This window comes from Callospermophilus lateralis, chromosome 1 (genome assembly GCF_048772815.1).
Source record: "Callospermophilus lateralis isolate mCalLat2 chromosome 1, mCalLat2.hap1, whole genome shotgun sequence".
In the NCBI taxonomy this organism is placed as follows: domain Eukaryota; kingdom Metazoa; phylum Chordata; class Mammalia; order Rodentia; family Sciuridae; genus Callospermophilus; species Callospermophilus lateralis.
Genome location: NC_135305.1, coordinates 205,781,968 through 205,808,248, shown reverse-complemented (window position 1 = coordinate 205,808,248; position 26,281 = coordinate 205,781,968). Strand labels below are relative to the sequence as shown.

Below are 26,281 nucleotides of genomic sequence, written 5' to 3'. Positions count from 1 at the left end.
ACTTCCAAGAATTTGTCTACATATAAGTTTCTAAAAATGAGCAAAAATGTATATAAGGTTTTTCTCATAGTAGGAAAAAGCTCTTAAACAACCATATTTTTCAGTAAAAAAAAAAAATGAGGGGGCTTTTATGATGTCTGGCATTTTTTAGAAATCTCAAACAACTGGCAAAATGTTACCATTTAGCATTTGTGTATAATAAGTTCATGTTTTCTTTTATGTTATTCCCTGTATTTTATGTTTGAGAAATTTCATAATTTAAATAAAAAAAAGAAGTCATAATATTCACAGTTTGATTATGTGCAAAATGTTTTCTATACCTATATATTTGTATATACTTGGAAACAGCTGAAGCTCTTACATGGGATAAGGAATGAACAGAGGTAGGAGAAGAACACTTTTTTTTTTTTTTTTTTAAATATTTATTTTTTAGTTCTGGGTGGACACAACATCTTTGTTTGTATGTGGTGCTGAGGATCAAACCCGGGCCGCACGCATGCCAGGCGAGCGCGCTACCACTTGAGCCACATCCCCAGCCCAAGAACACTTCTTACTTGCTGCTTACTTTGATGGCATTTGATTATTTTCTGTCTTACTCTGAGAAAAGACAGAGGTAAAAAGTGTTGATGAGTGGAGCATGGTGGTGCACACCTGTAATCCCAGCAGCTCGGGAGGCTGAGGCAGGAGGATCACAAGTTCAAATCCAGACCCAATCTCTAAATAAAATACAAAAAAGGGCTGGGGGTGTAGCTCAGTAGTTGAGTGCCCCTGAGTTCAATCCCCAGTACAAAAAAAAAAAAAAAAAAAAGTGTTAATGAGGAGCAGAGAGAATTGATATAGCTTAGCACTGTCCTGAGTAGACTAGGCATGATGGAATTACCCATCATGTAAATGCAAACAGGAATCCTCCTGATTTGGAAATGAATCCCATTGGATAGGCATTCAGGGTGACTGGCAGGTAAACCTATTCCCTAGTGTGGTGTAGTTAGATTCTTTGCAGTTACTTGAAAAATTATTTCCTATCTCATTTAGTTGTTATGTTACCCTTCTCATTTTAATCATTACACTTGTTTACAGAGGCAGTACTTGTATTTGGTTCAAGATAAGTAATCTACATGCTGTATTTTGTTTTCTCCTAGAGAATCCAGCCTCAGCTCCCAGATGAAGATGCTGATCACAGTGACCAAGAAGATGAACGGCCCCAAGTGGTGGTTTTAAAAAAGGGAGACTTGACAGCTGAAGAAGTCATGAAAATTAAAGCAGAAATAAAGGCTGCAAAAACAGGTATATCTGAAAGTAATTTGGTTTCTCTAATAATTTAAGGAGCCTGGAGTATGAAATTGCCTTATTTTATATAATAGAGAGGCTTGTTTGAAGGAGCTGGTCCTTGGTTCAAGTCTTGATTTTGGCACTTCACCAGATATGAGATCTTGAGCCAGTTATTTCATCTCTGAGCCTCAAGTTCCTTGTTAATCAAATGGAGACAACAAGTGTACTTAGTGGGTTGTTTTGAGGATTAGGGGTGAGTTTAAGTAAAAGCCCCATATTTAAAAAAAAAAAAAAGTAGTAAAGTTTACAAACAAGTCAATGAAGTTCTATGTATTAATTAGTGCCTGAAATGTGGTTTCCTAACAACTATTACATTGCTTTGTGGGAAAATACAGTAATTCCAAACACTTTTCAAAAATACTGAAACATACAACCTGATTGGACTAGGGATACAGCATTTGCAAGTGAATGCTGATCTTGAGGGTCATATAACTAGAAGCCCATACTGAATTTACTCCAAGGATATCCTTAAATACAGTATGAGAATATTTTTGACATTTGACTCTTGTTAATGGCAAAATAATGAGAAAAAAATCTTTAATTTTGTTTTTGCTTCAGATGAAGAACCAGCTCCAGCTGATGGAAGAATCATGTATCGAAAACCAGTCAAACGTCCCTCAGATGAAAAATATTCAGGTTTAACAGCAAGCTCAAAAAAGAAGATAACAAGTGAAGACAAAGTAAATAAGCAGGACTTAGTTAAAAAGAACTCACAAAAGCAAATAAAAAACACCAGCCTCCTTTCTTTTGACAATGAAGAGGAAAACGAGTAAGTGTAAAGCATTTTGTATTTAGTCTTCTTTGAAAGTACATAAGGTATTTTTAAAAAATATTTCTTTTTTTATGTCTTTTAAAATAACATTTTTCCCCTGTTCATCTTAGAAAATACAGAAAAAAATTTAATAAAACAAAATTTATGTCTATTCATCAATAATCCTTTGACAGGAAACGTCAGCTTTATAGATATTGACATTTCGTTACTTGCAATATGTGTGTGTATATGTATGTAAATTATATTTTATAAACAAAATTGAGATTGTATTATGTGTGTTTTCTGTCCTCCCTTCTTAGTTGACATTACATTGTGAGCATTTTTTCAGGTCATCAAATTTCATAAATCTGACATTAATAGCGACAGAGAATTTCATAATTAAATGAATTCCCCTTATTGTATCTTCTCCATTAGCAGAACACTTTGAGTGAGGGAGATGATAATGCAACTAGTTAAAAATACTTCCCTAGCTGGGTGCAGTAGCTCACTCACATCTATAATCCTAGTGACTCCGTGCTGGGGCAGGAGGATTGCAGGATCAAGACAAATATCAGCAACTTAATGAGGCCCTAAGTAATTTAGCAAGGACCTGATAGTAAAGCACCTCTGAGTTCAATCCCTGGTACCAAAAAAACCCCACACAGTTCCTGCTAAGGGTGGCCCTGTTACTCTTCTCTGGCAAGGTAAAAGGTGCAGGTAGAAGCCTGCTTAATAAAGATGCTGGGTTTTTTAATACAAAAGAATGGGCTTGAAAAATATGAACCTTTGCCCTTATCTCTTCATCCTGCTTGGAGTACAGACATGAAAGCTAGAAGTAGCAGAGCTGTGTTTTTTTGGCATACAGAAGACAACTACTTTCTGGGGGTATTAAAGTGGAAAAATTGAAGGAGCTTGGATCTTTATGGCATGCACCAGACTTAGACTGCTAGCCTCTGAACTTCTTCATACATAAGAAGAATAACCACTATGCTTATTTAAGCTTCTGACAGGTTTCTCTTAAAGGGTCCTGCAGTCAAATGCCATCCATCCCTACGGGCTGGGGTTGTAGCTCAGTGAAAGAGCACATACCTAGCATGGGTGAGGCACTAGGTTCAATTCTCAGCACCACATAGAAATAAATAAAGGTCCACTGACAACTTAAAAAATAAAAATAAAAAAAAAAAGGTCATCCCTAAGTGATACAGTAAATTACTGGTTAAACATGAGTGTATTTCTGATGATTGAATGAATTACTGGAAGCATTTTTTAAACATTTATATTTATTAAGAGTTAAAAGTATTTGAATATTTTTAAAGCAGACGTTTAGTAAAAATTGCTTTTTTGTTTGTTTTGTTTTGGTTTTTACCATTTTGTTCATTAAGCAACCCTAAGAGGCCACTTGACCTCAAGCAGAATAACAGTGCACCAGCTTTGGGTTGACACTAGGCTTTTTCTTTTTTTGGGGTCAACTTCCTATTTTCAAATGGTACTTAATAGGTTAAGTTCAATTGGCATTTTCTTGATCTACCAATGAGGCTAAACTTCATGTTTTTAAGTTTTTTTTTAATACCTTTATTTTTATTTATTTAATTTTATGTGGTTCTAAGGATTGAACCCAGTGCCTCACAAGTGCCAGGCAAGAGCTCCCACTGAACTACAACCCCAGCCTAAGGCTAAACTTATGATGTTAACTATTCTTTTCTATTCCTTGAATTAACTTTTTGTTAATTTCCATTAGTTTAATCATGTTTCTCTTACTAATTTATAAATTGTGTAATTTATGAACCTTTTGTTCTGTCTCAGATAAAGAATCACCTCACAAGGCATAATCCCAGTGACTCGGGAGGCTGAGGCAGAAGGATCACAAGTTCCAGGCCAGCCTCAGCAACTTAAGGAAACCCTATCTCAAAATGAAAAGTAAAAATGGCTGGTGGTATAGCTCAGTGGTAGAGTGCCCTGGGTTCAGTCCTCAAAAAAACATCAAAAAAAACAATCACCTTTAATCGCTTGTTCTTTGTTTCATTTTTTACATTTTGAACTTTATCCCACCTGGAATTAAAATAGATATACTTTTTTCCTCTCCAGTAATCAATTATTGTAGACCCATGCCTGCTTCTCATTTGAAAGGCCATCTGAATGAGAGGTTTTTCCAAATGTTGGGATAGGGAAAGAAGAGAAGCATTGTAAAGCCTGCAGCTTTCCAGGTAATTCCTCAAGCACCTGCTTAATGCTAATAATTTTTGTCATTAGTAAAAGTCACCCAAAACTGGGGGCTTAAGACCCCATCTTCACCAGCCACATCTGTCTGAAATTAGGAATTTCAGAGCATCCTGTCATGAATTTGGTGCCATATCTGTCTCCTCCATTTTAATATCCAAAGACTACTCCAAAACAGGGTGTGGGAGAAAGACTACTCACAGTTGACCTGAGGGTGGAAAGGGAGCCCTGATATAGGCTCTTTCTAAATTATTCAACTAGTCCTGAAGCCATTCTGCAATACTCTCTTTAATGTATACTCACTTGTTATGTAAGCCATGGTGTCTGTTTTGTTTTTGTTTTTTTTTCCTCTTTCTATTTATATTATTGTTCTATTCTTGAACCATAACCATACTGGTTTATCACCACTGTATCCTCAGAACCCAGAAGAATACCTGGCATATTAGGTACACAATAAATATATTTAGAATGAATGAGAGTGTTGTCTTTAATCTTTTCATAGGTCAGTGGACCCTGGGCCAGCAGCACCAGAGCCACTTAGGAACCTGAAAAATGCAGATTCTCGGGCCTTGCTACTAAATCAGAAGTTTGGTGTAGTTTACCTAGCTCTACAAGTCTGACAGGTGGTTTTGATATGAGAACCACTCATAAGACTATTAGAACTATTATAAGAAATAAAATGAAAAATTTAAGCAAGAACTGTGAAAAACTATTATAAAGGCCTAAATCTTACAAATGCATCATATTAAGGAAACCTTTACTGCAATTGATACATATAACAATGTAAATGTAATTGCTGTGAGTTTACCTCCTCCCCACTACCCCCATATCCTCAGACCCTCAGATTCCTAAGGGTGAATGACAGAACTGATTGTAGCAAGGGGAGCTGGCCCTCCCTTCTTGCACAGGTTTCATTCCTTGGATCCTATCTGTAATATTTTTATGGTCAGACAGACCCATAACATATCTTGCCTGATTTCTGGCCCCTTTCCTGGCTCATCTCTAAATTCAGGGTCTCTTCTCACTCAGTGTACCTTACCCAGTCCAGTTTCCTGGGGATGCATCTAGCTGTGCTCCACTCTGTAGGAGTCAAATTGCCCCGTATATCGAGAAGCTTCCAATTCCTGTAACATATGAAACTTACTAAAGGGGCGTAGAAGCTGATAAGGCTATCCTGGGGTTGCTCTTGCCATCCTGGTTTCTTCAAATCCATAGGGCCCTGTGACAACACAGATGACAGCATATATTGGTTCCCAAACAAATTCACAAGCCCTTTTCTCCTACGAGCTTGCCTTCAAATCCCAAGGGTTCTGTGGGCCACTAAGCCACAACATGCTGGTGTGAGAAGAAAGCTAAACTCAAAGCCAAAATGGAATGCACTCCTATGTATGCCCGGGATGGTGGGTTTGGGATCTATTAGATTCCTCTTCAAAGGACTCTGAAGGTAAAGGTGCCACATGGCAGAAAGCAGCACCCCTTCAGTTCTGCCACATCCTGGCATGTAATACCCAGCACATTCCTTTTCTCTCTTGGCTTCACAGAGGCCCTTTAAATGCTTCCCGGGAAGGAAATATTCAAAAAAAAAAAAAAAAAAAAAAAGCATTTGCTGGGAGGAGAAACAAAATTTTTTCTGCACATCCTATTTATTTAAGAAGGTCTGTGAGCTTAGGAGGACTCCAGGAGACAACACAGGCAACTAGGCCACCTAAAACAGGATCTAGGTAGGAACATTGGCTCAACTGGTCACTAAAGCCACATCTTGCTGATCTAGGATGACTGACCATCCAGCTCACCCAAGATAAAGGGGTCTCTTGGGGGGTATAGAACTTTCAGTGGTAAAACTGAGTAAGTCCCAGGGAATACCGACACTGATTTCTTTTCCTTCCTCCCCTCCCCTCCCCTCCCCTCCCCTTCCCTTCCCTCCTTTCTTCCTTCCTTCCTTTCCCTCCCTCCCTCCCTCCCTCCCTTCCTTCCTTCCAACTAGTTCTTTCCCCAAGTGTTTCCCCTTGCAAGAGACCCTCTTAAGGTGGGTACACACTGAGTGCCTGCTCTAGTCCATCCACTATTCTGTTCCCAGGAGCTCATAGTCTATTGGAAGAAACCAATCAAATTATTATTATTATTATTATTTTGGTACCAGGGATTGAACTCAGGGGCACTCAACCACTGAACCACATCCCCAGCCCTATTTTGTATTTTATATAGAGACGAGTCTCACTGAATTGCTTAGCCCCTTACCATGGCTGAGGCTGGCTTTGAACTCACAGTCCTTCTATCTCAGCCTCCCAGGTCGCTGGGATTACAGGTGTGTGCCACTGTGCCCGGCCCCCAATCAAATTATTACACAATGGGTTGGATGCTTGAACAGAGGTTCTTGCACCCAACATTTGTTCCACCTCTTTTTTTTTTTAATTCTTTTAAGATATTGTGCCACATCTTCTGATTTTAGTTGGGAACCTTTGTGAAAAACAAACAAAACCAACCAATATCTGTGAACTTCTCCTATTAAGGTTGAGTGTAACATTATGAGGGGGGAGGGTTTGTTCCATTGGTTGTTTGATTTTATTTTTAAACTATCAGTACTCATTTCATCCAAACCTGGCATGGAACCAGATATATATGTAGATAGATATATGTTTTTTAAAAAATATTTTGTTTTTAAATATGACAGGTATATCTTTAACAATATCTATTTTTATAAAATAATCATTATAGCTGTGCATAGTGGTGCACATTTGTAATCCCAGCAACTCAGGAAGCTAAGGCAGTAGGATCAGAAGTTCAACCTGGGCACCTTAGCAAGACCCTGTGTCAAAACAAAAACAAACAAAAAACAAATACTGTGGTATAGTGCTCCCAAGGTCAATCCCTAACACCACAAAAATAATAATTATTTTTAAAAATAATCATCACTCAATACATAATTTATTCTTTATTAACTATTACCATCTTCCACTAGACCATATTCAAATTTCCCTAATTGTCTCAAAATGTCTACAGTGGATTTGTTCAAATAAGAAACCAAACAAACTCCATTATATTTGGTTAGTTTGTTTCTTAAAATATTTTAAAATATATAATATTTTTAAATGTATAATCCTTCCCCCACCCCCATTTTCATTTTGTTGAAGAAACTGGGTTATTTGTTCCATACCGTCTTCCACGTTCTCTGGATTTGGTTTATTAAATCTCTTGGCATTAACAGTGGTGTTTCTCAAGCTTTAATATGCATAAGAATCACCTAGCAATTTTGTTAAACCCTAGGTCCTATTCAGTAAGTCTGTGATGAAGCCTGAGAAACAGCATATCATCTCTAACAAGCTTTCAGATATTGCTGATACTGCTGGTCCAGGGACTATTCTTCAAGCACTTCTCTATCTTCCAAGTATCCTAAAAACTGGCATTAGATTCTAAGGCTTGTTCAGACTCAAGTTTTGGTAGTTCTCATTCAGGGCTACTTGACAAGGAGAGTTATGTACTTCCTACTATATCAAATCAGAAGGCACACGACACATTGTGATGATACTTTGGTGATAGTAAGACGGATCAGTTTGTTATGTTATCAGCTTGATCTATTCATTTTAAAGTTTCCTTTTAACCTTTAACCTAACAGTTGGATACTTAATTTTTAAAAAGCTATGTGATTCTAATATATAACCAGGGGTTGAGAACTAGAATAGCCCATACTCAAGCCACATCCACATGAATTAAATCAGAATCTAATAAAAAGCAGGGTGGGGATATAGCTCAATGGTGGAGTGTCCCAGGATTCAATTTCCAGGACCACAAAAGTAAATATAACAAAGCACTTCAGGTGTTTCATTGTGTGGTCAAGGTGTAAGCCACTGCCCTAAAACCTAGAGCACTATAAATTTTAGGAGAAAAAAGCTCCAAGCAAGAGGCAAGCCAAAGTCTTGGCAGGAAAGCAACTATGCAGTACATTCCATGAGAATTGGGCCATATTAGTGTACAGTATTTCCTTTAATTTTTTTAGCCCTGAAACTGGTAAAACCTTGTTAAATGTGACAGTTAAGATTTAGCTGGTCCCCAGGAATTAAAGGTCCAAAATTCTAGCTTGAAGTTGGAATTGGATAGAGGAGAAAAGAGCCTCCTAAAGTTAATTACACTGATGGTGGCTCAGTACTAGAATCCTAGAAGGTGGCAACAGAAATATGAATGCCAACAGGCTGCAAGGCTTGTCTGTGGGCAAAAGTGTCAGTGAAAGATGACAGCTATTCCCCCTCTCTTCAATGAGTTCTTATTACTCTGAGCTTTGCTTATTTGGAGCTAAAATATACTTTATGAATTTATTAATATAACAGATGGTAGTTTAATTCAATATGTTCACTTGCCAAAAAGAAAAGGTTGAAAAATCTATACTGGCCTCCAAAAATAATACAGTGCTAGGGATCAAACCCAGGGCCTCACACAGGCCAGGCAAATGCTCTATCAATTAGCCTCATCCCCGGCCTTCCAAAAAATAGTTTCAGATTTACTGCCTGGGAAATCCCAACATATTGTTGGTGGGATGATTAAATCATTTATTCTCTCAAGAATGCCATAAAAACACCAAGGATGCATTTCTTTAACCATAAATTTCACTTCTAGGAATTATCCTACAAATATCATGCACATGTGTCTAAAGAAAAGCATGTTATAAAAACCATCTGTAGTTTTATTTGATACTCATAAAAGAGTAGAAAGTCGGACAAAACGGGATATGATTACGAAATTTTATTTTAAAGGGATTCTATATTACAGTTTTTGTTTTTTCCTAAAAAGAAATGTCCTAGAATCTTAATCTGAAAAAGATATGTTATCTATCAATGATAACTTTTTTATTCTGATTTGTTATACATGATGGCAGAATGCAATTTATTTCATATTACACATATAGAGCACAATTTTGCAAGTTACTGGTTGTACACAAAGTATTTTCATACCATTCATGTCTTGTACTTAGGGTAATGATGTCTAACTCATTCCACCATCATTTCTAATCCCCTGCCCCCTCCTTTCCCTTCCCTCCCTATCTAAAGTTTGCCCTATCTAAAGTTCCTCCATTCCTCTCATGCTCCCACCCCCCACAATCTCCATTTATGTGTCTACATCCTCTTACCAAAGGGAAAAAAAAAAGAAAAGAAAAGCATGTTATATATGCAGCATTGCTTATGACAGAAAAATAAAAGAAAGCTATAAACTGTTCATCATTAGGGAACTAATTAAACAATAATAGTCTATTCATACCATGACACTGGGCAGAGGTAGGGGAAGATCTCTATTGATAAAGAACAATCTCTAAGATGTAAGTGAAAAAGCAAAATAATGGCCATTGTATATCATGCTATGAGGTTTTTTGTTTTGTTTTGTTTTTTAGGAAGGAAATCAAGAGAATACAATAAGCTACCAACTGGAAGAAAATATTTGCAAAAGTCCTCTCTGATACTGGATAATTATACAAAATATACAAAGAAGTCTTAAACTCATGATGATAAAACAAACAACGCAATTAACAAATGGGTAAAAAGGTGGGTACGGTGGCACATACCTGTAATCTCATCTGCTGGGAGGCTGGGCTAGAGGACTGAAATTTCAAGGCAAGCCTGGTCAATTTAGTGAGATCCTGTCTCAAAATAAAATTTAAAAATATTGGGGATGGGGTTACGGCTCAGCAGGAGAGCACCCACCTAGCATGTGCGGGGCCCTGGGTTCAAATCTCAGCACCACATAAAAATAAATGAATAAAGGTATTGTGTCCAGCTACAACTAAGAAAATATTTTTAAAAAATTTTAAAGGTTTGGGGATGTAGTTCAGTGGTATAGTGTTTGCCTGATTCTAACCCCAGTATTGCCAAAAAGACAAGACAAGACAGGGGGAATAGACCTGAATAAACATTTAATCAAAAATAATGTACAGAGGCTAAGATTGTAGATCAGTGGTAAAGGAGTTGCCTAGCATGCATGACACACTAGGTTCAATCCTCAGCACCACCTACAAAAAATAAATAAAGTTATTACGTCTATCTACAACTAAAAAAATTTTTAAAAAAGATGTTCAATGTGTCTCTAGGGAACTGCAAATTAAAACAAGCAATACCAAAACACTGACACCACAATGTGCTGACAAGATGTGAAGCAAGAAAAACACTGATTCATTATCAATGCAAATGCAAAAGGTACACTTTGGAAGACAATTTAGCAGTTTGTTTTTATTCTTGTTTTAAACAAAAGTAAACACTTAGCTGGGTGTGGTGGCGCACGCCTGAAATCCCAGCAGCTTGGGAGGCTGAGGCAGGAGGATGGCAGCCTCAGCAACTTACTGAACCCTAAGCAATTTAGTGAGACCCTGACTCAAAATAAAGTAAAAATAAAATAAAAAGGACTAGAATGTAGCTCAGGAGAAAAACACCCCTAGATTCAATCCCCAGTACCAAAAATTAATTAACTAGAAGTTTTTTAAGTGAAGAAAATTCTTACATGCAAAAATGTTTCATGTTTAAATTTATATTAATGGCTAACAAGAGCACATGCTATGTGATGGACATTGCAATAAATGGATTAACTACATTATAAGAAAAAATGGTTGAATGTAAATATCAGAGTAGAGAAATAGGTCACTATATTATAAACAAATCAGTGAATTAGAGGGGAGTTATTAAAATTCAATTGATAAAGTCTGTGGTAATACTGTTAAATCCACATGTTAAACCAAATAACAAGATATTTAGTACAATTATCATTGTTATTTTTAAAAGGGAAGAAAAATGGCTAAACAGAGAAGACTGGAATCAGTACTCTAGATTAGACTATATTTCAAGAGTAAAAGCATATAATTTTAACTTTTCCACACTTCTGATTTTATAAATGTATTTCAATGAGTACACATTAAATTGAAAACAAATATTTTTAAAAAAATGTTTTTCATAATTTGGTTTCCTCACATATTGTTGGAAAGGTTAAACAATGGAAAATTATCTGTATGTCAATTTGGTACTATAAAAAGCAAGACTTGGGGCTGGGGTTGTGGCTTGATGGCAGAGCACTTGCCTGGCATGTGGGAGGCATTGAGTTTAATCCTCAGCACAGCATATAAATAAATAAAAAATAAAGGTACATCAACAACTAAAACATATTTTTAAAAAATCAGGACTACATGTGGAATACTAAGAAATCTAGATTTCAGATACAACTCTGATACTACTTGCTTGACTCTAAGCAAGTTAAATACATTGTTTTTTTACCTTGACTCTAGAGAATGGATAATAACTTCATTAGAGCTGCTTATTTATATTAATGAGCTTAGTGTTGCATAAAACACCATCAAAAGTATCCCTCGGGTTGGGGTTGTGGCTCAGTGGTAGAGCACTTGCCTAGCACATGTGATGCATAGGTTCAATCCTCAACATCAGATAAAAATAAATAAACAAAATAAAGGTATTGTGTCCATCTACAACTTAAAAAAAATTTAAAGTATCCTTTGATTTCTCCTACATGTATGCCTATGGGAGGGGATGAACTGGAGATGGAACCCCAGGCTCCCTGCATGCCAAGCAAATGCTCTACCACAGAGCTATACAACAAGCCTAGGTTCTTTGTGATTTTCCGAAATCATTCTTTGTTGTAAGTGAGGCACTCCTGACCCATACACATCACCAAGACATTGTTCTCCCTTTTCCTTTGACAAGGTCTCCTGCCCTCCTCTTCCCTTAAAAGACCACTTTCAGGGCTCAAGCGGTAGTGCGCTCACCTGGCATGCGTGCGGCCCGGGTTCGATCCTCAGCACCACATACAGACAAAGATGTTGTGTCCGCCAAATACTAAAAAAATAAATATTAAAATTCTCTAAAAAAAAAAAAAAAAAAAAAGACCACTTTCAGTCTTGTGCTCCCAGAATTCACAATTACAGCTACATCCTCACCTACAGGTTCTCTATATTCCAACCCTCTCTGAGTTCTCCTCATGACTTCCCCACCTCTCCCAAACACGAAAGTCCCATAATGTGAGATTTTATTCAGCTATTGTTAGCGAGACTTCCTTCTGTATGAGCAAGAGAAACCTAAGACCTGACATCAAATTAAATCTTATGAGATATCTTTACAAAGTCCACTAAAATCCCAATTATTTTTTTATCACTAATTAAATTTGAAGTTTCAGCCACCACACTGTAATCCCAGCAACTGGGGAGGCTGAGGCAAGAGGATACCAAATTTGAGGCCAGCCTCAACAATTTAGCAATGCCCTAAGCAACTTAATGAGATGGTGTCTCAAAATAAAAAATAAAAAGGGCAGGGAATGTGGTACAGTGATTAAGTAACCCTAAATTCAATCCTGGTCCCCCCCCCCAAAAAAAATCTGAAATTTCTCAAGGACAAACTGGTCTTAAATTGTAAATGCATACTTATATCTAGACATTATGGTTTAAATAAGTTTCTGTAAAATAAAAGGAAATCACAGTCCATTACAAAAATGAACTTAATACACAAGCCAGGTGCTATGGTACATGCTTGTAACTACAGTGACTCAGAGGCAAAGGCAGGATGATCACTAGGTTCACGGCCAACCTCAGGAATTTAGCATGACCCTATCTCATAAATAAAATTAAAAGGGTTACAGATGTAGCTCAGTGGGTACAGTGCCCCTGGGTTCAATTCTCACTACTACAAAAAGAAAAAAATTAAAATACCTTATGAGAACCAAAAAAACTAATGCTGATTTGCTAGTTCTTAATAGGCATATTTAGATATTTTTATAGACTTTTAGAACATCTATAAAACAACTAAGGGTCATTAATTCTCATCTGCAGTTTATTTTATTCTTAAGACAACCCTATGAATTATCCGCATTTTTCTTTTAGGGGTAAGAATGGGGAAGCTAAGGCTTGGAGAGGATCAGATCACAATCCATTAAGTGGCAGAGATGGCATCAAATTCAAGACTTGTTCTGAGGCTATTTTCTTAACTTTTAGGACACAACACCTCTAGTTCAAAATATAAAATATTTATGACAATTACTAAGTCTTAAACTCCCAGGAATTCATAAAGAAAAAAGGCATTTCATATAAATCTTTTTACATTAATTTCATTCCAAGTTTTAATCTCCAGCATGAAGCCTCTGATGTCGAACAAGTGCTGAACTGTGCCTAAAGGGTTTCCTACATTCAGTGCATTCATAAGGTTTTTCTCCAGTATGAATTCTGTAATGCTCACTGAGGTGTGCTTGTTTGCGAAAAGTTTTTTCACACTCACTACACTTATAAAGTTTCTCTCCAGTGTGAGTTCTTTCATGTACGGCAAGGAAGGAGTTCTGAGTGAAGGCTTTTCCACACGTGGTACATGTGTAGGGCTTCTCCCCTGAATGAACCCTCTGATGCTGCATGAGGCATGTGCTCTGATTGAAAGCTTTCCCACATTCATTACACTTGTAAGGCTTATCTCCAGAATGGCTTCTCTGATGACGAGTGAGGCATATGCTCTGACTGAAGGCTTTGCCACATTCCATGCATTTATATGGTTTCTCTCCAGTATGAATTCGTTGGTGTTTAATAAGGGATGGGCTCTGACAAAAGGTTTTCCCACATTCATTGCATTTATAGGGTCTCTCTCCAGTATGAATTCTCAGATGCTGGACAAGGACTGCTTTTGTTTGAAAAGCTTTTTCACATTCATTACATTTATAAGGTTTCTCTCCCGTATGAATTCTCAAATGTTGAGTGAGATTTGACTGTTTAAGGAAACATATTCCACATTCACTACACACATAGGGCTTCTCTCCTGTGTGAATCCTGTGATGCTGAGAAGAGATGATCTCTGAGTAAAGAATTTTCCACACTCACTACATTTTGAAGATTTCTTCTGCATGTTAACCCTTCATTGTTTCATTTGGAGTTGTCACTAGAGGAATATTGTTCCCAGTGAAAGTGGTGTGATTGTGTGTGTGCACATAAACATGTGCACATGTTGTCCTCTCTGTAGTTCCTGTAGGATTTCCCCCTTTCCTGTAGCATGTATTTTCAACTTTTCCAAAGTCAGTCCCTGACAACCAGCTTCTCTGAAGAAAGAAAAGAAGTAGTGACAAATATTAGGAATTCAATTAAATTTTCTATCATAATTGATAGAGCATAACTGATGGAACATAAATTCTGAAGCAATCAAACGCTAGCAACTAATCCAGGTAATCTGGGATCATCTAGGTTTGTATCTATAATGATAGTACAAAATGTGAAATAAATAAGTATCTTGGACTTGGGGAAATTAAAAGTGGAGGAAATTTGCTGTCCACCTACTTCTCAAAAATAGGTGAATAGTTATTATATTTCCTATAAAGAATATTTTGGCAGAATAGTAATAACTAAAGTTTCCTTTTCAAGATTTCAAAGGGCATCCATGCTGTAACTTTCACTAGACCCATCTTACAAATTTTTTCTTATTCGCTTGCCTTGTCAGGTATGTCATTGAACCCCTTTCTGTGAAAAGTGTTCAGGTAGTTTTTCCCCTATCTCCAATTGAGAAATCTATAGGTTTGAAAATTAGAGTCCTGCTTACTGAAACAAAATAACATTGTTTTCATTCAGGAAAGTGAGACAAAGGTCATTAGGAAGAAGTCAGGACAGTAACCTGAATATAGCAACGGGGCACAGGGTCTGGCTCTCACCATTGTAGCCAAAGAAATGCTCTAGAATTTGTTACACTAATTACATTTACAAGAGGAAATATGTAGAAAACAAAGTCCCTTTGTTAATTTAAAATGAAAACTTTTTATGCTCAATGTCCTACTGGTTAACACAGTCACTTCACTCTAGAAAAAAATCATATGGGAACCAAATCATTGTCATTAGAATGCTCCCAGAGAAGCACCGAACTGGAGGAAAAAAGGAGTACTCAGATGAGTGTAATGGCATCAAATGTCAAAACTATGATGTTGGAATAAGGGCACAGAGAACAAGGAAGTGGATACTCAGGGGGTACATATCACAGCAACTGCTTCCCTGGATGCACTGGAGACACTGGCATATTCTTGTTTTCTGAGGCTCCTTCTTATCTTAGTTTTCTAATCACATGTTATGCATGAATATATACTCATTTTTAATATTTAGGAAGAAATCAAATTATCACTATTTTAAGATGATATAATCCTATATTTATCAAGATCCCAAAACTTCTACCAAAGGACCTCTAGAACTGATAAGACAAATTTAGCAAAGTAGCAGGATACAAAAGCAACATACAAAAATCAATAGCCTTTCTATACACCAGCAATGAATCTGCTAACAAAGAAATCAGGAAAGTAATTCCATTTACACTATAGCTTCAAAACAAACAAACAAACAACATATGAATATATCTAATTAAAAAGGTAAAAGACCTTTAACAACAAAAATTAGAGAACACTGAAAAAAGAACTGTAAAACACTAGAAGATGCAAAGTCCCCCCAGGTTCCTGGATAGGCAGAATTAATATAGTTCAAATGGTCATTAGCAAAAGTGTTCTACAAACTCAATGCAATTCCCATCAAAATATCTATAACAGTATTTATTGAAGAGTTAAAGTCAGCATACTATACTGATACAAGTATGCCCAAGTTTATAGCAGTTATAGAATCAGCACAGGTTATCTAATAACAGATGAATGAACACAGAAAATGTGTGTGTGTGTGTGTGTGTGTTTTAATCAGCTATCAAGAAGAAAAAAATTGTCATTTTCAGGAAAATGAAACCAAAAAGCATCTTGTTGAACGAAATAAGCCAGATTCAGAAAGTCAAGGGTCATATTTATGTTCTCATATGTAAAAACTATGGAATAAAAGGGGGGAAAGAAGGGGATCCCATAAAATTATAAGGGAGGGCAAAGAAAGGGTATCAGGGAGAGAAAGGATGTAAGGAAAAAGGGAGTAATACTAGGGAATGAAACTGACCAAATTAAGTACATGTATGAATGTCACAATGAATCCCAATATTATGTATCAATTAAAAAATACATGTGTACCAGATAAAAGAGTCATTTTATATAGCTATTACCCCCACCCCACCCTACCCAAACAAACCCAGTCCCTTTATCTGATATTATAAAGTTTGGAGTATATTCTTCCATTGCTTTTTCTATATATTTTTCTACATACAAATAGCAATTGGTGCTTTTTACATAAATAAAGTTGTTCCCTAAGTCTTTCTCCACAATATGTTTCATTACTATCTGAGGAGAGTAACACAATGATAAAAAGTTGGGCTAATGAGTAGATTTTCTGTTTTTTTTTTTTGGTACTGAAGATTGAACTTAGGGGCATTCTACTGAGCCACATGCGCAGCCCTATTTCGCATTTTATTTAGAGACAGGGTCTCACTGAGTTGCTTAGTACCTCACTGTTGCTGAGACTGGTTTTGGTCCTTCTGCCTCAGACTCCTGAGCCACTGGGAATATAGGCATGCACCCAGCTTGAGTGAACTTTTGAAAGGCAGCAGGAAGAATGCACGAAGGCAGCAGGTGCTACTTAAGGACTTAAGCATCTTTGAATAAAAATCCCTCCACAGGAGAAAAGGCTAGAAAACAAAGGCTAACCAAGCATAATGGAAAAGCAGCTGACTTCAGAAATCATACTGTAGGGCTAAAGTAGAGAGCAGTGGGACATGCAACAGACTCCGTCAAGAGGTCTGGATTTTAGTCTTAACTTGGTTCTGCCCTTGATTTGTTCAATGACTTGCTGCAAGTCACTTAGTCTCATTTGTGATTTTTTTTCTTATCTGTGAAATTAAAAGTTGATAATAGCTAAAGTATCTTATAATACCAAAATTCTTTGACTCTAAAACAGAAGGCAAAAGTGAAAAAAACCTAAAACCAAGCCCTTCCAATCCATCTTTGATTGAAACTGCTTGTTCCTTTATTTGAAAACCACTAATCGAGCAAGCAATGATGAGGAAAGTTCTTAGGAGTGGCTGGAATCAGCTGAGTGCTGTGGCACATGCCTGTAACCCTAGGAACTTGAGTCCCTAAGGCAAGGGGATCACAAATTGGAGGCCAATCTCAGCAACTTTGTGGGGAGCCACTCTGAATGACCACATGCCCCCCAGTCCTTAAGAGGGGGCTCTGACCAATCACTACATTTCATGATGATTTGGGCATTATCCCAGCTCTGATAGAGAGGTGGGCCTTCAGGTGGAGGTGTTACCAATGAGGGCTGAGTTACACTCACCTGTCTCTTGTAACCCTGCCCCTTCTGGCCTTCTTTGGATACAACTTTCTAAGAACAAGATTCCCCCCAATAAAAGCTCATTTCCAAACATGCTCACTCTCTCTCGCCAGCCTCTGGTGACTTCCTCTTGCTCTTCCTCTTGGGGAGCCTAAGGCTGAGAGCGGAGAAGCGGTCCTGAAGCTTGTGTAAAGGTAAATTGTGTCTGTGTTTTATTTGGTGTCCCTACAAATACACACAGCGATCTTAAGTTCTACTGCCTGCACAGGTCAGGGGTGGCCCAACTTAGCAAAATAAAAAGCGCTAAGGATGAGGAGGTAGTTCAGTGGTAATGTGCCCTGGGGTTCAATCCCTAATACCACCACCCCACCACACAATCACACATACAAGTGGCCTGAGTCAACAGCAGGGAAACTTCCTTTTCCATTATTCTCCCATAATTGCAGGATGCAAAAATTTCTGGAAACAGAAATGTGTCTCTTTCCGACACACAGGAGAGTCTGTTGGAACTCCTCCTAAGGGAAAGGATTTTAAAGCCCTACTAGAACACCCATTAAAAGACAGGGACCTCATGGGGGTAGGAAAGAAGGTGGAATGACATGGACATCATTACCCTAAGTACATGTACGGAGACACAAATGGTGTGAGTATACTTTGTACAACCAGAGATATGAAAATTTGTACTCTATGTGTAGTATGAATTGTAATGCATTCTGCTGCCATATATAACAAATTAGAATAAAAAAATTTTTAAATTTTAAAAAGGTCACAGAAAAAAAAATCAAACCTATGATCTTGGATTTCCAGCTTCAATAAAGGAACCTGATTTTCAGTGTAAAATTCGCCCAAATCCACTAGCACCTATTATCTGAAACTGAAAATAAGTTAGTTTCAAATTTCTGGTCACACTTGAATATCCAGATTAAATAACCACAATTCTTTCTTGTGGAAAATTTGACTCTTTGGAGGCCCTCCCTTCTCTACATTCTCAAATAATTTAATATGTCTCTACTATAACACTTTCTAATTTAATAAGGATCACCTCTTTTCAACTAACCTTGAAGAGAAGAACAATATGTGATCTAGATTTTTCAACTATTAAATGAGGATGACGATAACAATACTTCCTAGAATTCTGGTGATGAATAAATGAGTTAATACATGGGAAAGAGAATAATGCCGGTTCGTAAGCATTCAGAAAGCGGTAACTGCTCTTCAGTTACTACTGAGTCTGTCTTTGTGGAGTACTTATTCCGCTACTCCAAATATTCGACACGCACATCGCTGTGAACTGGCAGAGCAAGTCATGTTTTTACTTAGGGAATTAAGTGTTTACTTAGGGTTTTTTTCTTTCTTTCTTTCTTTTTTTTTTTTTTTTTTAATGTAAGAGCTCGAAAGTTGCCTCGGGTGGGCAGGCTTAAGTACGTACAGATGAAAGCCAGGATCCGACTTCCGGCCTGGAGCTCTGAAGGCCTCCTCCCGCCTTCCTCACGGCGAGCGGACTTGCTCATGATGGGGGAAGCTTTCGGTTAGCGGCCCAGGACTGACCTCGCTGCGGCGGGCAGCCGAAAGTGCTCACCGCTACGCTGGTCACCGGAACTCCGCAGCTGCCGGAAGTCATCCTACGACCCTCCCCCGGCGTGACATCACCATCCCGCGCCATTTCCGCTCAGGAAGAACGCGGTGAGTTCCGGCCTCTGGTTCTTCCCGACTGAACCTCTGGGTGCCGCGCTCTGCCCTTGAGTCGCGGCTCCGAGAACAGCCCACAAGCCCACTTCAACTTCTCGCGTCCCTGTTTAAGAAGCTGAACGGAGGGGAACACGGAGATGGACCACAAGAGGCTCTTACTGCATCATTTCACCCTGCAGTTCTGTCACATGTCTGCTTACATCACTGTCTCTAGGGATTCTCATGGCTTTCACTTAGCTGTCTTCAGTTTTCCTCACATGTATTCTCACCTGCCAGAAAGTTAGCCATCTCACAGGAACCCCAAACATCTTACTGGTTGGTTTATTTAATAAGGGCTCTGCTTTGCTTTGGGCTTAAATCCCAGGTTTTCCGTGTGTGAACAGGAGGCAAGTTAGTTTGTATTTCTTTGCGTGCTTCCTGATTTATAAAACAACAATGGCAGCAAATTCATAGAGTTGTCGCGAGAAATAAACGACTAATACATGTAAATTACAAGAACGTCTGGCAGTTAACTACCACCTTTCTCAAGTCCCTTCTCCATTCCGTTGTTCTGCCTTGGCCTCAGTGACCTTTCCAACCCCCCAAAATAGCATTCCCATTTTCTTCAGCAAACCTTCAGATCTTGATGGTGCTCATTCAGGAAATATTTGCACACATGGGCTCATCCTCACATGTATCCCAGTGATGGAATTTATGGGTCGCAGAACACCTGATTCACTTCCATGCAAATGCACAGGACAGTTTTGTATCATATCCATAGTGTGCAGAATATGGTATTGAACTTAATAAACACTAAAATAAATGAATGTGATGCAGCAAAGAAGATATGTTGAAATTCCAGACGCCCAAACAGAGCCCTTTTAAAAGACTGAAATTAAAGTGGAGGCCAGGCGGGGTGCATGCCTGTAATCCCAGCAGCTCAGGACACTGAGACAGAAGGATTGTGTCTTAGCAATGGCAAGGCACTTAACAACTCAGTGAGACCCTGTCTCTAAATAAAATACAAATAGGGCTGGGGATGTGGCTCAGTGGTTGAGTGCCCCTGAGTTCAATCCCCAGCACCAAAAGAAAAAAATCGTGGAGGTGCTACAGACTGAGGCCACCACTAATTCTCTCAGGTAAAAGGAGACCTCTGTAGAACTGTCAAACACTCCTAGTATTTTATCAAGTGTCACATTCTCAGCACTTTGGTATCGCAGAGCAAGTTCTTCCCCACAGTCCTAATATGCCATAGGCAAGAAAGCTTGGGTCTGGTCACTTTTTAATTATCTTTTAGGCTTCAAAAAATCTAAATCAGCAGGCTCCTCTGTATGGAAATTAAGCCTGTAGTGGGCACACTCAATTGAGCAGTACATTAGAATCAGTATTCTAGGGCTTAAAAGCATTTGGGGCTCAACTTCTTTTAATGAGGAGAGAAAAGGATGGTAAAGATGGACGCCAAAAATATTCCACCCAATTAAAAAAAACCCTGGCCCTGATGTGGCCATAGGATGCAGGGAAATGAAACTGTGTCATCTAGTCAAGGCTAGGAGTTTTGCCTTATGTGGCAAGTAGGGAGGGGTTAAATGCAAAATCAAATTTGGAAGGCAAAAACTGCTGATCTTATAGAGTGAGTTTCTCCCATCCTCCAGATGAGGGGATAGGAGGAGCCCTCAGTGGCCAGTTCCCTAATGGATAAAATAAAGAGGTATATGGAACAGAGGTAAGACAAAGAGAAATGTGAATGAAAAAAGGACACTGCAATTTTACATTTACATGACACTGCTTATGTAGCTTTGGGGAAGGCCAATTGCATATTTTATCTTCTGTTGTTCAAAGGATTTGATGTAGCCCCATCTCAACGCATCCTTCTGAAGTCATTAAATATTCAAAGCACTAAGAATAAGCAAGAAAATCTATCTCTTTATCATCCTAAAGACCTAGACAGGTCATGAGCTCCAGAAACACTTCTACTTTGGGATTTCTCAATTCCAAGTGCTCTCATGCTAGACCAGCATTACTCTTCAGTTCCTGTTTACCTTTTTAGTTCATGGATATTACAGATGATGTAGGTGTCTCTCCATCTACATACATTCTTTTTCCTTGTGATAGAACTTTATTTAATTTGTAATAAACTTCCTTGGCTGCAAACTACAAACTATTCTTATTATGGAGTCCTCTACATAATTAAAAATTCAAATTATATATATAAAATTCAAATTATATATATATATATATATATATATATATATATATATATATATATATATATATATATCTTGGAGAGAGGTCAGAATTCTTGCTCATGGCAAACATTTAAAAGACACATACACTCACATTATCTCCTTTCTGCTGATACATAGGGACTTAAGTTACAATGGGCAGACTGGCTGGAGAAATGTCTAACTCAGTATTTTGGTTGAGCTCAACAAGTATTTACTGAGTAATTTTCAAGTGCCAGTTACTGTGATTACAAAGATGAATATCACATTGCCCAAGCCCTGGTGGACTGTACAGTTCAGTGGGAAAAGAAAGGTTTGTAAACAACCCATTATCATGTAAGATGACAAAACTATAAAAAGTATAGAATACAGAATAAAAATTGTGAGGTTAGAGGCAGTTTTATGCTGTCACTTGAGCACATTGATGAATAATGCATACAAACTCTCCAGGAAAGCCAAAGCAAGAAAGGGAGGCAACAGAAATATTATATGCAAAAATGTACCAGAGTACAGTGGCAATGCTCCAGAACTAAAGAAATCTGCACCATCAAGCAGAATGTCCCGGACAACAAATGGCAGCTGAGGATGGAGGCATAGTCATGGGATGAATGAGCAGCCTCAAATGTTTCTTTAGAGGGCTAGGACTTTATTCTAAGAGAAATTAATAAGGCATGCAATTAGGATTAGAAAAATCATCTAGAAGAAAAATGAAAGATGGCTTTGTGGTGGTAGAAATTGAAAAACTATTTAGAAAAACTGAAAATAGTCTCAAAAATAACCTGGAGAACTAGACTAAAGGGAGATGGCGTCTAGATTTAGGATATAATGTCAACAGGAGTTGGATTAATATGAAAACTGAATAAAAGAAAAGGTTGAAGGGGATGGCAATTTTTAGGTTTAGGGACACACTGAAAAGACAAGGCACATTTAAGGGCCAACAACAGAAATAAAATTAGGAGCAGTTATGTGTAAATGTGAGAATATGGGCTGAGGGCAGTAGAAAGATGATGAAATCTTTTTCTATTTCCCCATGAAATAAAAATGTGCAGACTATAATTGTCCAAAGACTAAATATTCAAGGTTATATCCATTCCATTTTAGAAAATCTTTTTCACCAGAATTTAAGATATAAGAATATATATAATTAATATAATAATTTACCAAATATTTAATAAACTATGTACCAGCATTACTTCTATAGTGTTATTTTTCATTTAGGAAGTATAAACACATTGATATTTACTTTCAGTAAAATATATATTTTCATGAGCATAAATATTCAGAAATATTTCATAGGGTTATTTTTTTGCAAACAAGGTATTAATTTCCTCAATTATGATTTCATCTGTTGTAGGTCTTCAGAACATAAACTTTACAGCTAGAGAGGGAAAAGCAAATGTTTTACTTGTATCACATTCCTATTAACAGTTATGAATGGTTACACTGATGCTTGCAAGACAGATGTTCTGGATATACATGTAGTTACAAATAACTAAGCATTCCAGAATCAATTTACTTTAAGTGATTTTTATATTCATATTTAAAAAATAATATAAGTTTCAGAACTTAGGAAATTATTTCAAATACTGCTCAAAGTCCTTAATCTTATGGAGCTCAGTTTCTGGGTGGCAGTTAAGTACATGAAAGGGACTGAGGAAATAATGGGTAAACTGTAATTTCAACAATAAACTGTTATTTTGATTTACAGGGATTTAGAATTCTTTCCAAATTCACTGACAAATTCCAACACTCTATTAAGGACTAGCCCAGGAGTCTGAATCTCCAGCCAGCATAAAAGGCTGTTTCTTTCATCACTAAAGCTTTCTCCTAAAGGCCAATACCCAAGTCCCTTTTGTTAGTCATAGTGGGTCCCTCTACACTAGTTCCTGTGAACCAGTGGCCTAGCCAAACTTTTAACACAGAGATGTACTCCTTAGGCCAAGCAGGGTTATATATATATATATATATATGGCTTCCTCAGACACATTCAGGCTTTCTATTCTGAAGCCTCTTATCACTATTAGTCCACAACAGACCACTTCTCTCCTAAACTAGTATTCTTCTGTGACAGAAGTTGGACTTTCCTTTCCCTTCCCCTGAGCAGACCTGTCTTTCAATAAACTGGCAAACTCTCTTCGTCTCCTATTTTCTTCTTAGCTTCATGTCACCCACAGGCTTAAAAGCATCAGAAAGATCTTTCTCACCCCAATGAATGTCATCTTCAACAGAACATCTGTACAAATCAGCCCAGTTTTGGCCACGTCCTGTTATTTGGTTGAATGAATGAATATAGGTTCTTCCCCCACCTCCCACTTGTTTCTGTATCCCACACACAGGACTACTTCTACAGATCAGGGAGCCTCCCTATCATGGAATGGTCACAGCTGCCTCAAACATCTGGAAGTTAAACCTCAGAACTATATCAGAATTGCTGTCACTTCCACATCAGCCACTGTACTTAGGTGACAAAGTCAGAAGGCTGGGTGGAGCATGGTAAAGGAAACACAAGTGCTAACTTAACAAATGTCTGCCCTTTCGGTGTAGTCATATGGAGAGAGGAGTGGTAATCTGCCAGCTTTATCTGAAAAACTGTTTTTTCCTTTTTACCCAGTATTTCAAGATGTCCACCTGGAGTAAGTTCTGCATCCTCCAGGTTCCCACTTCCACGTGAGAAAAACAGCCAAGTCTCATCTTCCCTATGTGCCCCTCTCCTCCCAGCCATATTCTTAGGTACTCTTTCTAGAGAAACCATCATAAGCTAAATGCCACTGTGAAGTTTCTGATGTCTGAAAAGGACTGAACTATGTCTGAAGAATTTTCCACATTTGATGCATTCATATGGCTTCTCACCAGTGTGAATTCTGTAGTGTTCACTAAGGTGTGCATATTTGCGAAAGGTTTTTTCACATTCACTACATTTATAGAGCTTCTCACCAGTGTGAGTCCTATGATGTTCCGTAAGAGATGAGCTATGAGCAAAGGCCTTCCCACATTCTTTACATTTATAGGGCTTCTCCCCAGTATGAATTCTCATATGCTGAGTGAGGCAGGTATTCTGATTAAAGCCCTTGCCACATTCATTACATTTATAAGGTTTTTCTCCAGTGTGACTTCTCTGATGCCGAATAAGGCAAATGCTCTGGATGAAGGCTTTACCACATTCGCTGCATTTGTAGGGTCTTTCCCCTGTATGAATTCTCTGATGCTTAGTGAGAGGGGTGCTTTGAGTAAAAGCTTTGCCACATTCCTTACATTTATAGGGTTTTTCTCCTGTATGAATTCGCTGGTGTTTAATAAGAGATGGGCTCTGGCAAAAGGCTTTACCACACTCCTTACATTTATAGGGTTTTTCTCCAGTATGAATTCTCTGATGCTGAGAGAGGTTTGCCTTTGTTTGAAAGGTTTTCCCACATTCATCACACTTATGTGGTTTTTCCCCAGTGTGAATTCGCTGATGTTGCATAAGATTTGAGTGTTTACGAAAAGAAGAGCCACATTCATTACATAAATAAGGCTTCTCACCTGTGTGAATTCTCTGATGATGTATAAGGTGTGTATTCTGACTGAATGCCTTTCCACATCTATTACACCTATAGGGTTTTTCTCCGGTGTGAATTCTCTGATGTTCAGTAAGATGTGAATGATTGCGGAAAGAATTCCCACATTGATTACATTTGTAAGGTTTCTCTCCAGTGTGGATTCTCTGATGCTGAGTAAGAAATGATCGACATCGAAAGGCCTTCCCACATTGCTCACATCCATATGGTTTCACTCCAGTGTGAATTCTTCGATGTTGAACAAGGAATGAGCTACGACTAAAAGCTTTCCCACACTCTTCGCATGCATAGGGTCTCTCTCCAGTATGAGTTCTCTGATGTTGGGTAAGGGATGAGCTCTGAGTGAAGTTTTTTCCACATTCCTGACATAGCCAAGATTTTTTCTGTGTGGAGAGAGTTGAACACTTACCATGGTCTGAAATCTCACTTGTATGTACATTACATGTTTCCCACTGATGCAGACTCTCTTCTGTAGAAACCCTGAGATGTGTAACAAGGCTTGAGGTCAAAAGCAAGCTTTCCTCAAAATTATATTCTTGACTAAACATTTCAGGGGATGCTTCTCCATGGACAAAGGTTATTCCCCCAAAACCTCCTGGCCCAGGAGCCTCTTCCCAAGAATTTTCCTTTATGTCCTCACTGGCATATTTTTCTTCCAACATAGAACCCTGCTGTTCATCCTCTTGGAATCTCTTTGCTATTCTCCCTGGTGGATCAATTTGAACAACACCCTGCTTTGCAACAGGTTTGTTCTTCCAACCTAAAAGAAATCACCACAGTAAATATCTCTTGTATCTGACAGAGCTGGTCACTGAAACTGTGGGACCCCAACTTTCACAGGTCTCAGTAATGACCTATGAGTATAGAATAATAAAAGCAAGCATGGCAACTAAGTCAGAGTTGGTAGAGATCTGCATTAGGGTAATGTGATCACCACTGATGAGGAACCTCATGGAATGGGCAGCAAGGCATCTGTGGAGTGAGCCAATCACAGGCAAGAGTAAAAATGGAAAATAACAGACACTGCAGAGGCTGAGATTAAACCAAAATGGGTAATATGGATGGTTTTTATTCAAAAGTGGAAAATGGGAGAATTTTGAAAGGCAAATGCTGGAAATGATAAAGATTTTTTGAGTACCAGGAAAAAGATGGCCCTGGAGATGCTCATCCATACCTGTTCCCAACATTCCTGAGAGAGAGAGTAATTTTTATCTCCTGAGCATTAATCTGTTTCTCTTCTAAAATTTTCAAAGCCTTCCTACTGGGTGACTGTGTCTCATACATTGTCCTATACTCACTCACCTGAACAAGTGTCTCTTTCAGTAGCTTTCTCTTCAGCTCCTTGCATATTCAACAT

General features: G+C 38.0%; 2 protein-coding genes across 5 annotated transcripts in view; one reads left to right on the top strand and one right to left on the bottom strand.

The window, feature by feature from the left end:
* Kiaa1143 (KIAA1143 ortholog) overlaps positions 1-10,379 on the top strand; it is a 13,041-nt gene extending 2,662 nt beyond the window's left edge. For 2 of the 4 annotated variants that reach the window (XM_076844498.2, XM_077109250.1), the window contains 3 exons: positions 1,140-1,284; positions 1,888-2,098; positions 9,675-10,379. In XM_076844498.2, coding sequence (XP_076700613.1) covers positions 1,140-1,284; positions 1,888-2,098; positions 9,675-9,699 — 381 coding nt within the window. In that variant the 3' untranslated portion in view covers positions 9,700-10,379. Of the gene's footprint in view, positions 1-1,139; positions 1,285-1,887; positions 2,374-3,883; positions 4,771-9,674 lie in introns of those variants that run through there. The other 2 variants (XM_076844505.2, XM_076844512.2) reach the window with 2 other exon arrangements.
* On the bottom strand, positions 9,094-26,281 carry Znf502 (zinc finger protein 502). Its single transcript, XM_077109246.1, has 4 exons — positions 26,227-26,281; positions 24,134-25,684; positions 13,369-14,067; positions 9,094-12,139 (listed from the first exon to the last, which is right to left on the bottom strand). Exons 1-3 carry the CDS (start codon positions 26,279-26,281, stop codon positions 13,388-13,390), a joined length of 2,286 nt encoding a protein of 761 aa, XP_076965361.1. The 3' UTR covers positions 9,094-12,139; positions 13,369-13,387.

Bases quoted from the DNA above. Each gene is read 5' to 3' on its own strand.
- Znf502 (XM_077109246.1), bottom strand. From the start codon at position 26,281: ATGTTGAATATGCAAGGAGCTGAAGAGAAAGCTACTGAAAGAGACACT. The intron at 25,685-26,226 runs GTGAGTGAGTAT...GATTTCTTTTAG, and splicing joins TGAAAGAGACACTTGTTCAG to GTTGGAAGAACAAACCTGTT. The intron at 14,068-24,133 runs GCATTTAGCTTA...GGATTCACACAG, and splicing joins ACATCAGAAACTTCACAGTG to GAGAGAAGCCCTATGTGTGT.